The sequence below is a fragment of the Hermetia illucens genome, chromosome 1 (genome assembly GCF_905115235.1).
Source record: "Hermetia illucens chromosome 1, iHerIll2.2.curated.20191125, whole genome shotgun sequence".
NCBI classification, from domain to species: Eukaryota; Metazoa; Arthropoda; class Insecta; order Diptera; family Stratiomyidae; genus Hermetia; species Hermetia illucens.
In genome coordinates, this window is record NC_051849.1 from 102,547,855 (window position 1) to 102,559,698 (window position 11,844).

Sequence of the window (11,844 nt, forward strand, 5' to 3'; positions counted from 1 at the left end):
CTCGATTCTAATAAGGTTTTGTTTCACACAAAACCTTAAAAAGCGCGTCATTCGGTAGCCTTTAGAAACAACCATGTCCGGATAGCTCGAGTGGTTAGAGCGCTGGGCTGTCGTAGCGGAAGGTGGCGGTTCAAATCTCACTGGTGGCAGAGGGATTTGTTATCTTGACTGGATATCGAATGCCAGTCGACTCAGCTGCGAATGAGTACCTAAGTCAAATCAGAGTATTTATCTCGGGCGAGCGCATTGCTGACCACATTGCCTGCTAGAGGGTATTGTAATCCTGTAGTGTATCGCGTTATGGTCTTGAATAAAGTGCTCTAACGCATTTCAAGGCCTTGATTCAATATGGATTGTTGCGCCAACGATTATTATTGTTAGAAACCACAACACCTTTTTCGCGTCTGTTACCATTTGGCTTTCCAGAATACAAAAGCGCATTGCCATTAGCGTGGCAAGTGGGGGAGGAATACTCTCCAAAAAGAGCCCTACCATCTTACTTCGCGTAGGCTCAGAATGTGCAGCTTATATGATTGAAAATCCCGCTCGAGTTGGAGAAAGCGAGCATTCTGGGGACCCTCGCTAACGTTGCCAATAGCCAAGCTCTTCGGCGTGATGTCACACCCGAAGCGTTGTTGACATTCCGGTTGCAGGACACTTTCTAAATTGACAGGTTGCTAGCCCACAAATGTCTATCCCTTTTAGTCGCCTTTTATGACAAGTAGGGAAGTCTTTAAGTGTGTTCTTATACCCAGGGGCACAGGACGGGGATATTGCTAGAACACTTGAAGCCATTTTTACTATAACTATAAAAAAAATAATTCCTCAAGGTAAAGAAAAAATCATTATTGAAAGTGGAACAATGATCAAAGTAGTGAAATTATTGATAGTGATTTCTTTTTAAGAAATTTAAAAGAGCATAACTAACATAACATCTCCTCCGGTTCGATTTTCGAGCAAAAGTAAAGCGACATTTGTTCAACCCTATATGCCCCCATCTGAGTTCCGTTTGTACACCACTGGACAATCAATTTGACATTTCTCCCTAACCAATTAACATCAGCTGTTTGATCTTCAGGTTATGGTGTAGAACCTGCCTAGCAAAGGAGTAAATAAACGGAAAATGCAAAAAGTCAAGAAAGCCGGTCGCTGGAGTGCATACTTCACCAGCGAAAAAGGACGAAAATTCACTCTACGATTAGCTGCAGGCGCAACGATTGGCCTGTTTGCCGCGAACTTCATTCCCCAAACTTTGCTTCTGGAGAAGTACCGGGAAACCGTGCAATGCTATCGGTGAGTGGTAATAGACTTGGAAATTTCTGTGATCCATGCACTTACGCGTACTGATTGATTACAGGATGGGTGTAGAAAGAGAAATCCCTGATAAAGTGAAAAAACGAGTAGAAATGGCAATGGAGAAGCTACAGCTGAGCAAATTTGAAAAGTCGCTCATCAAACCGTTCGTAGTCTACGGATTCGATAACTTCCATGCAGGTGAGACTATGGTTCTTTTCCTCAAGTACTTGAGTATATTAACTTGGTCTTGTTCCTTCTATCTAACCAGTCGAGAACATCCATTTTACCAATTGAGGTGGTTAGTTTTGTCATCTGAAATGGCAAAGTATCACACTGCCGTCACTTTGCCCATAATCCTCTTGCGCTGGCCAATACCACTTCACCTCATACATTCGCTTCGCATCAGAGAGCGGTCACCAAACTTTACAGTAGATGTAACCTATCGGGCGCTCCATTATTCACCTTCCTGTTTCCATGTTCCTTTCTCGCTGTCAGATACTATTAATTTTCGTAGCGTTCGACCATCCTCGTTCCAATCCTCAATAGTATAAGATTTATACTTATTCGCGAAATCAGGTGTCACTTATATGTTACACTGGAAAAAGTGGCTTCTTTGCCTTTGGACGTCCTTTGAATAAGCTTTCCCTTGTAACATTTAGGACTGTTTCAGTTAACACAAATTTGTGTTTGTGTTAATTCATCGACTTTAAAGCCGCCTATGATAGCATAGCTAGGGTAAAACTGTACACGGCCATGAGAGAATTCGGTATCCCGACAAAATTGATAAGACTGACTAGGCTGGCTCTCAAGACCATTCGACAACAACGACAGTCTGCGACAAGGGAATGCCCTATCATGCGTCCTCTTTAACCTGGCCCTCAAGAAAGAGATCCGTGATGCTGAGGTAAATGCAAGGAGTACGAACCTCTTTAAGTCCACCCAAATACTGGCCTATGCTGACGATATCGACATCATTCGAAGAATGACCCGAGACGTACAAACTGCCTTCATTCAGATCGAGCAGGCGACGCGAGATCTTGGGCTGCACATCAGTGAAGGCAACACAAACTATATGTTGGCAACGTCAGCACCGAAAACCAACCAACAAACAACATCAAACCACACTGGTCAAACGGGAAGAATAAAGATAGGAGACTACAACTTTGAGACCGTTGTTAATTTCTACTATCTAGGGTCGAAAATCACAAGCAATAACAGTTTCGATGATGGAATCCGCGCACGGTTGTTGGCAGCCTACAAAGCTCTTAGTGTACAAGACAATGATCTTGTCAGTCCCCATGTATTCCTCGGAGGCTTGGGTTCTTAGCTAGAAAAATTCCGAACTCTTAGCCGTGTTCGAGAAAGGAATTTTTTGTCCCCTGCATGAGGATGGACGATTCCATAGCCTACATAACGACGAAATCTATGAGCGATGCCATGACCGTCAGGTTGTGGATTAAATCCGGCTCAATGGGTTACGGTGGGCGGGTCACTTAATCCGTATGGAAAGTCTATAGGGGCAATAGCCATGGTGGGAAAAGAAGACGAAGCAGACCCTGCTGAGATGTTGCGATGGCGTAGGTCAGGACGCCAGACAGCTTTTAGGGATATCGAATTGGTGGACTTCGGCGCAAAACCGGGATGTCTGGAGTTCCTTATTAAGGCAGTCCTAAACCGGATACCGGTTGTTGCGCCGTTGATGATAATGAAGAAAACTCCATAGGGAATTGGTAACAATGTAGTATGTAGTAGTATGTAAGTATGGTGCGAAGGCTTCGAATGAAATGGGTCTCAAGTCACGGTGCCTGCCAGAAATCCAATGCTCACGCAAAAAAATAACGCCTTGTCGACTCTTATGTTGTCAGCACCATGCCAACTGGACAACAGATGATTGGAAAAGAGTTATCTTCTCGGATGAAGCAAATTTTAAATTGTTTGGCCCACATGGCACACTGTGAATGAAACTAAAAGACGAGACGAGCGATAAAGTGCTGGAAAGACGCGCAGTACTATTAAACATTTTCCATATGTGATGATATGGAGATGCACTAAATTGGCGGGAGTTCCGTTGATAATTTCCTTGAGGTCATCCATGAGTGCCATAATTTAAATTGACATAATTCACCCATTTCTGGTGCCTAGAGCGGAGAAGGTCCTGGGGGGCTATGATGATGCCATGTTTCAAAGCGATTATCCCCCTTGCAATCGAGTCAATGTTGTAAGAACTTTCCTTAAAGCTTTCAATTTAGTTCTTTTTATTGAAATATTTTTATATCCCGTCCTCTAGGTGGGGGAACCGCAGATCCAAGCACTCACACCTTTATTAGGCACAGTTTACTATCCCCGGGGATGGGCTATTCATTGGCCTATCACTTACGTTCGCAGGCATTCTTCAGGGACAGAGAATGCGCAGACTCTTCATTGAAGAAAACTTTACCAAGGTATCTTCGTCTGAGGTCTGAGGAGGCCGGGGAGCTGCATAAGAAGTGCAGGACCGTCCCTTCTTCCTCACATTGGCTACGTATGGCCGAAAGCACCACTCCGATTCTTCCCTGCAATGGTTTAAGGAACAGTGTCCCGCTAAAAGCCATACTAGGGTTTTCATGTCCTATTTCTTAAGGGACAACAAAAATGCCGCTCTAAGCCTCGGGTACCTTTACAAAGATTTCCGCTGCTGGCAGAGGATCGAATTTCTCCATTCAGCTGCGTGAACCCTTGCAATTTCCCCTCTCAGAGTAGACTTGACAGTAGATGGCCGCTTGCCAAAAGCTGATTCTAGCCCCACCATTGTGGATCCAGAACTTTGGCAAAGAAGTTTGTCAGCCTCCTCATTACCAGCGTTGTTTGACCGCCCTGACACCCACATCAGGAATGTTTCGTTTAGTCGGCCAAGTTTCAGCAACACCTGATGACAACTTCACACCAATTGGATTGATATGTCGTTGCTGTTTAGTGCTGATAATGCTGCCCGACTGGCGAGACAGATTCGAATGTGGCGACCCCTTAATTTTTGCCACAAATATTCTTCTGCTACCAATAATAATAATGGCATATATCTCGGCCTGGAATATGGTCGTCATTTTCCGAAAGGTCGAGCCAGCTCCATACTCAAATTTTCCCGAGCAAACCCCTGAACCCGATCTGTTTTCCATGACTGACCCGTCGGTGAAGATTAATAAAGTCCTTAATCCCAAAAACTCGTGGCTATCTATCGACATTCTTCTCTTTTGATGATTACGACGCAGTATGACGGACCTCGAAACCATATGATTTCCAGATGGACACATGACCGTATGATTGCCCGCCTTTCCACGTGCCAATAGTACCTATATGCATCATTAGCTGCTTTTCTTTTCATTTGCAAATAAATTGGAAGTAAATTAGTCAGCGTACCATTTGTTGCTCCGGTAATACTTAGGCAACCGACCCTCTGAATCTGCGTCAGCAGCTTCCTGCTGTTAGCGAAGTTCAGACTCGGCCATCAGATGATGCATGCATACATCATCTGATGGATGGATGTATACATCCAATGAATCGGTTTTGGTGAAAGTCCCCAGTCCTGCAGCACCAGAGCAATTTGCAGGATTTCTGGTATTATTCCTGGATATGGTGCTTCCACATTAATTGGAGTCGAGATGTACTCCTACATATTTGACTATTTGTACCAGCTAGATTTTACCCCTGCTAAGGTGGGTAGCGTGTAGCTGCCCCACCTGACATGCTTAGTGAACATAACTAGTCGGGTCTTCATAGCGTTCAGCGTGGGTCCATTATGGAAGCACCGACTGTAGATTACATGCAGTGTTGCAAGTTTGCGGGCATAGTATGGGACCCCCTGATACTGTGCCCGCAAACTTGCCAGCTAAATCGTCCGCAAATGCTTGTGCGAAAAACTCTGTGTCCTCCAGAAGCCATAGGAATGTGTCCATAACAGGAGAGAGAATCCCTTTCTGTGGGCAACCCCTAAGACACTCTGCCTCAATAGACTTCTGTCCGACTAATATGTGAATCTTTCTCCACTCTAGCATGTGAAGGATCCAACTGATTAACATCAAATCGATTCCATACTGTCTTGCCGCATTATAAATCGCCGCGAATGAGGCATAATTGAAGGCGCTTTGATGTCTATGAATGCGGCTAGGACGTATTCTTTATCGGACATCACCTTCTCAATTTTTGCCGTTAGTTCATGGAGTGTTGTCTCCGTGAACGGCCTTTCTGGTAGGCATGTTGCCTACAGTGAAGTGGCCACCTAGGGATATATGCATCCCTTATGAACCGATCTACTAGTCTTTCGTCCTTTTATTAGAAAGGAAGTTAAACTGACGGAAGCGTTTTGCACTTGTGTAGATGAGTTTCCCTGGTTTGGAAATGAATATTAAATTCATATCACGCCTGCTGGTTAGAATATAACCGTGTGCTAGGCAAGCATGGTATATATTCCGAATGTGTAGACCAGGGCATCCATACTCCATACAAAGTCCCAAAATATGATTTCATTACGCCTGAGCTACACTTTCAATGCACAACTCTCGAGCTAAGGGGGATGGAACTGCCAATCTAGCAGATACATTTAGAACAAAGCTAACAAATCCCATTAAAAATTATCTAAAGTCAATAGCTGCCTCAAACGTTTTAGAAAACCTATACATCTACATACAAGCAGAAATGAAAAACTATATGTAACATCAGGTGAAATTCGAAATAATCGCGTTGCTCGTTGTCTTACAGTAAGAACACCCCCTCCCAACTTGCAACGTCTCTTCTGTACAACTGCTTCATATGCCTGACCCAGTAAATTAGCGTAGTACTGGCCGTTCATTGTAGTCGCTTTAGGCAAGTAATTAATTGGTAAAATTCCCTCGCTGTTCCGGGAAATGGTGGCCATAATCTTCGATGCCGATCTATCACTTTGAATTTCTTTGGTGGTATTTTTCCCTTCATATCATTTTATCCACAGCATCGACTCTTGTTTTCATTCCGGATCTTATTGACGGTCACAACACGGTTGCAAATTTCATCCAAATTACTCTGACACAACTCCAAAAAATCTTTACAACTCTCCAATCGGCAAGGCTTGTCGAGCCGTGTGAGCGCAACATGCACTAAATTTGCTTATGTGCAAATATTCATGTAAAATCTGTCCAACTCGTTCTTTACTAATCTGTAGTTCCTCTACTATTTGCCACAAGTTTATTCCTCGATCGGCCAGTACTGATTTTTTGACTTTTGATCATCTTCCTCGGTTAGTACTGTCACTGGGCGACCCGTGCGTAGGTCGTCTTCACAAGACTCTCTTCAGCGTTGAAATAGCCATTTTTTTAACATTGTATATGAAGGTACAAAATCCCCAAGAACCGATGACATTTCTTCCAAAATATGTTTTGGCGTATTTCCTTTTTTAAGAAGGAATTTGATCACAGTGCGGTGCTTGAAATTGCGAAAATTCCGAGTTTCCGTTGACATTGTATTTTTGCTTGTAACTGGCAGAACTACAAATGAACCAGATAAAGGAAAGGAAGGGTTATTTATACTAACAATGTGTTATGAAATTAGTGTTATCAGTAAAGAGATGATGAGTCAGGCCTAGGTTCGTGGCAGCCCCTCGTACATATATATCGTAAGCTTGATCATCTGAGAGCCATAACATTACATGATATGGAGATGAAACGAGAAACAGAGGTCAAATATTTGGGAATTACGCTAGACAAAAATAACTCTGGAAGACACATGTCGGAAACACTTGCCGGAAAGCCACGAGGGCTCTGATGACTTGCAGCCTGGTATGGGAATGCCTTGAGAGACTGAAAACACTCGGCTCGTCCAATAAGGTCTGGATACTTTGGGTTCCAGACCATACTGGCTTGAAAGGCAACGAGGCAGCGGACGAACTAGCCAAGAAGGGAGCAGGGACGCCTTCACACGGGCCAGAATCCTTCTGTGGAATCGGAAACGGTTTCATGGCTATGAATCTAAGAAATGAAGAGGAACGGTTGAGGGAACTATACCGGGCGGGTCTACCAGGAGTGGAGCAGTCCAGGGTGCTTATTGGGGGATACGAACCCATACGCACAAAGGACTGCTTAAACCTCACCAAAAAGAACCTCCGAATTATAGTAGGAATATTCTCACTGGTCATTGTCGGCTGAACTATCACCTAGAGAAGCTAGGGATATCTGCAGACACTGCCTGCAGGTTTTGTGAGGAGGATGACGAAACTTCTATACACGTCCTGGGACAGTGTCCGGCACTTGTGCAAAGTAGGTCGAGACATCTGGGAGAACACTTAATACCAGATGCAAAGCTGAAACATCTGGAAGTGGGGAACATACTAGAGTTCCTAACGGTTACAGGCCTGCTTGAGATACTATGATCAATAGGTACACTATAACCAGTAAAAAGGGCACAATAGTTCTTCAAGGACGCGGTGCGACTTTCCCTTAACAGAATAATAATAATCGTAGCTGTTGTTGGTTTTCAACCCCACTTAGGAGAAGTTTTTGGCGTTTTCAAAATTGTAGTTTCGTCTTTATTGCTTTTAGTCGGCCAATACCACTGGAAGTTGTTTTTGTGTTCTGATGCTAGCATTGCAACCATGTATTTAATCTTGCCTTCATGGAGGTGTAGCGTAATGCTGCGCTGACCGCTCGATCTAAGCTAATTGGTAAATTTTGACTAATTCATATCATTATGTCGATGACGTCAACAGAGGCTAGCAGTTGCGGGTTGTAAGATAGTGTTTCCGCTTAGAGCACTACAGAGGAAAAATGGTCTCGAAAGTAATCCTGCATCTTTTATCTAACCTCATGCATTCACCACGGTCAGCCTATTTAATCTTACTACTTTTGCGGAGATGTCGAATCCCCTCACGTTCGTTTAAAATTTTATCCTGTCTATACTATCATAGGTCATCTTAAAGTCAATGAAAAAATGGTGAAACTGATAGCCATATTCCAACAGTTTTTTTTTTCAACGATTGGCATAGAGAGAAAATCTTATTTGTCGCTGATTTGCCGAGGCTGGAAGGGTATTTGACTTAGACCGACTTTTTTCTAAGGCCGTGGCGCTACCCAACTTAGTAAAATAACGAAGAATATTTTATAGATGGTACTCAATGATATATTGAAGGAAAATGTCGCGATATGCACGGCAGAAAGGTTCACTTTTAGAACATACGCAGAGTATCATGAGTAGCAAAGTTTCATAGTAGTCCGGGCAGAAAAAACCGTTCATCTCCAAAAATAACCTGTCTTTATAATAGAGCGTGCTATCAAAATCTTAGACTTTTGATATTCAGCACTGGAAGAACGATTTGAAAACATTTTGCACTTTTTAAAATCTTAGCAGTTATAGATAATTAATCGGCCACAGAACTTACGCCAAAGCCATTTTTTAAGGTTTTGTGTTTACATCGATTTAGTGTCTGTCTGTCTGTCTGCCCGTCTATCTGTCTATCTGCCCGTCACAGACACGCACATTTCTCGGAGTTATAGCGATTGACACCAAATTTGCTAGAAAGGTGAGAACTGTGAACGCTCACGCATGTAGTGAGTTATATCCTTTTACGTTGAATTTAAAGGGGATCCCCATACATGCAAAAGGGGGGTGTAAAATTTTTTTCATCAAATATAGTCATGTGGGGTATCAAATTAAAGGTCTTGGTTAGTACTTAGTCTTATTTCTTTAAGGAGGCCATTCTCAGAAACTACCAAACCGAAAAATCTGGAAAAAATCAGGAGGCTACCACTATATGGTACCTGGGCTCCGAAATACCTTCCATACCGATATCTGTTCAAATAAAGTTAATAATAGTATATTGCTATAATTTTTTGTAATTGGCTGGAAACTCCTCCTTAAATTTATCCTAGCACCGCGAAATTGTTTTGATGTAGGCTATAATATGGAGCATGATCTTACCAAGTTTGGTGGAAATCGCACTATTACTAACAAAGTTATAATAAGTTGTTGCTTCTTTGAAAATTGAAGACTATGAATGTCAATATCACCCGAAAGTGGATACTCTCACATAATATATGGATATATTACGTGCTACGTACTAAGAAATACACAAACCCTTTCATACCTGAAGCGTCCAGCTTCCGGTTTCCCCATTTGTTTGCTATTGCGTAATTGAACAATATGGAATGGAGGTTAAAACCGGAAATCTTACAAAAATAATTCACCTGTCAAAATGTTAACTATGTAGTTTTTGTCAGTTCATCTCAGTTAATCGTTATGACTGCTCCACAATTTTTAATTCCGGAGGCTAGGCTAAAGGGCAACGAAAAGCCAATCAGGTGGATCGCAAGGCGATCAGCCGTAGATTCATGTTCTATATTGACAGCGCTTAATGAAAAAATCACAAAACTATGTCACATAGGAGGAAAAAGGAATCACCAAAGTTCCGCTCGACTAAGGCATAGAACATCCCACCAGTATCGCTGCAAGCACAAAAAATTTGCAATAAACATAGCCGAAAAGTCCGCCCTTATTTTAGTAACTAATAATGGAGTCTGAAGAAGAAATTATAGAAGGTGCGATAAAAGTTCTGGCACAACATTTATTTAACGTTTTTTGGATTGCAGTTAATCATGTGTATTTATTTTATATGCCGGGAATTTCTCAACAATTCCATTTGTTTCTCCTCTAAACTGCGCAAAGCGTTTTAAATTGATTTAAAAGCAATTCTCTCAATTCGAGATGAAATTTCATCAGAAATGACGGCAGCCAACGCTATTAAATTCCGAAATCAATTGTGCACATGCAAAAAAAAAAAATTTAGCATTTGTTAAATTAGGTTTCGAGAGAATTTTTTTCTCTGTCAATTTTTGCATTGATTTTTTATGTCATTGATTTATAAAAAACCAATACTCAAAAAGCCGTGTGTCCTTTTTCCCAGGTTCAACAAAATACAACTCAGGAGCAATCATTGGGGTTCCAGCAAATTACTCTTATGGATTGCCCAGCGATATCAATCCACAGGACGTCCGTTTTCGCAATCAACTCATCAATTGGAATTCAGAAAGTGGGAAACTTCTGCAAGAAGCACTAGTTCTCAAAGAAGACGAGCAAATATTTGGAATATGCAAGTCGATACTCCAAGCGCAAACGCATAAAATTCTCCTAGATTCCATCTACCCCGCAGCAACATTTCTGATATGCTACTCTTCAGCCAACGGCATTAATCAAAAATTCAATTTTTATGCCCGGCCTATGAGTGTGAGTTTATGATGATATAACGAAAAAAATAGTTTTAATGAAAAACTCGGATTTACAGTTGAGACTCACACTTTACGCTATAATTGGTCTATTTGGACTCGGAGTTTGGTCATTTTCCAAGGACTTCACGCAAGTATATCTTGATGGAGAAACAGATAAGGAATTATGCAAACTAGGTCCAGGTAAAATTTGTCCTCTGGAAAATGTTTTCTGATATATTTAGCTATTTTTGAATTGATTAGAGTTTATCGAAGCTGGTGTGCGCTATTATGACAAAATCCTTAAAAAAAATATGGCGTTACGCACCCTCCTTGAAGACGACACATACACTGCTAAAGGAAATGAAAACTATCTTGTACGACAGAAATCAATGCCGCTCACGGTTAGAAAGTCATATTTTGAATTAAGACTAGAAGAATTAAGGAAACAACTTGACGAAAAGCAAGATCAGGCAGCGGCTTCTTAGGCAAGTCTATAGTGTACATTCTGTTTAGTAAATAAATTTGTTCAACTAGACATTTATTATTTTTATGTAACCTTGATATCTCTTAATCCATAAGGCAAATTCAGAATATTATAATTGATATTAATCGTGCCCACTTTATTAAGACCTTGTGATTATAAGGAAAAACCAACAAGTTGAATTGGAATAAGAATGATTAGCGCCGTTGTATTTACTTTTGACACTACAGAAGCGAATAGCAAGATTTTTATAGTACAGTAGTTTCACAAAGGCAAGCTGTTTTCGCGGTTATTCTCCAGTATGAACTGCCGGACAGAAATTTTGACTTATTTCACGAAGCAACCACAGGTATTTAAACGTTACCAATTCAAATTTTGGGTCATGTTGACATTCAACAAAACGTGATATAGTAAAATACTAAGTACTGGAAAATGTGAAAACTGCTGCGACACTGATGAACTTCGAAAAGGCACTAAATGTGGTTGGTAAAAAAGGCAACACTGTACACATAGAGTTGCCAGTGAGCCATATATTAGGCAAGCGATCGTACCACTTTGCCATTTTCATCAAAATGTCTCAACTCTTTCCAAGACTTTCCGAAAAACCTAAATTTCTCCTCTACCAGCGACTCATACATCAATCATCCTGAAAAAATGAAACAATGGGGTTGTAGCCCTTTCTCAATATGAATACTAGCCACTGCCACTTTCTCCCCGTCAACTTGTCTTACGGCTATCTGAACGTTATGCCGAGGTAATTCTTTCGTTTGTAATTAAGATTGACCATTGACCCCGATTACAACGGAGACAAGATTTGTAGGTTTCGGGTAATAGTAGCAGCCATCTCCCATGCGCTGCTCCTATATA

General features: G+C 41.6%; 1 protein-coding gene across 1 annotated transcript; it reads left to right on the forward strand.

Moving 5' to 3' along the window:
- Positions 1 to 1,049: 1,049 nt before the first annotated feature.
- On the forward strand, positions 1,050 to 11,031 carry LOC119657612 (transmembrane protein 177). The gene is made up of 5 exons (XM_038064615.1): positions 1,050 to 1,293; positions 1,358 to 1,494; positions 10,196 to 10,515; positions 10,574 to 10,697; positions 10,758 to 11,031. The coding sequence occupies exons 1-5, from the start codon at positions 1,124 to 1,126 to the stop codon at positions 10,979 to 10,981; spliced, it is 975 nt and encodes a 324-aa protein (XP_037920543.1). The 5' UTR covers positions 1,050 to 1,123; the 3' UTR covers positions 10,982 to 11,031.
- The last annotated feature ends 813 nt before the right edge of the window (positions 11,032 to 11,844 follow it).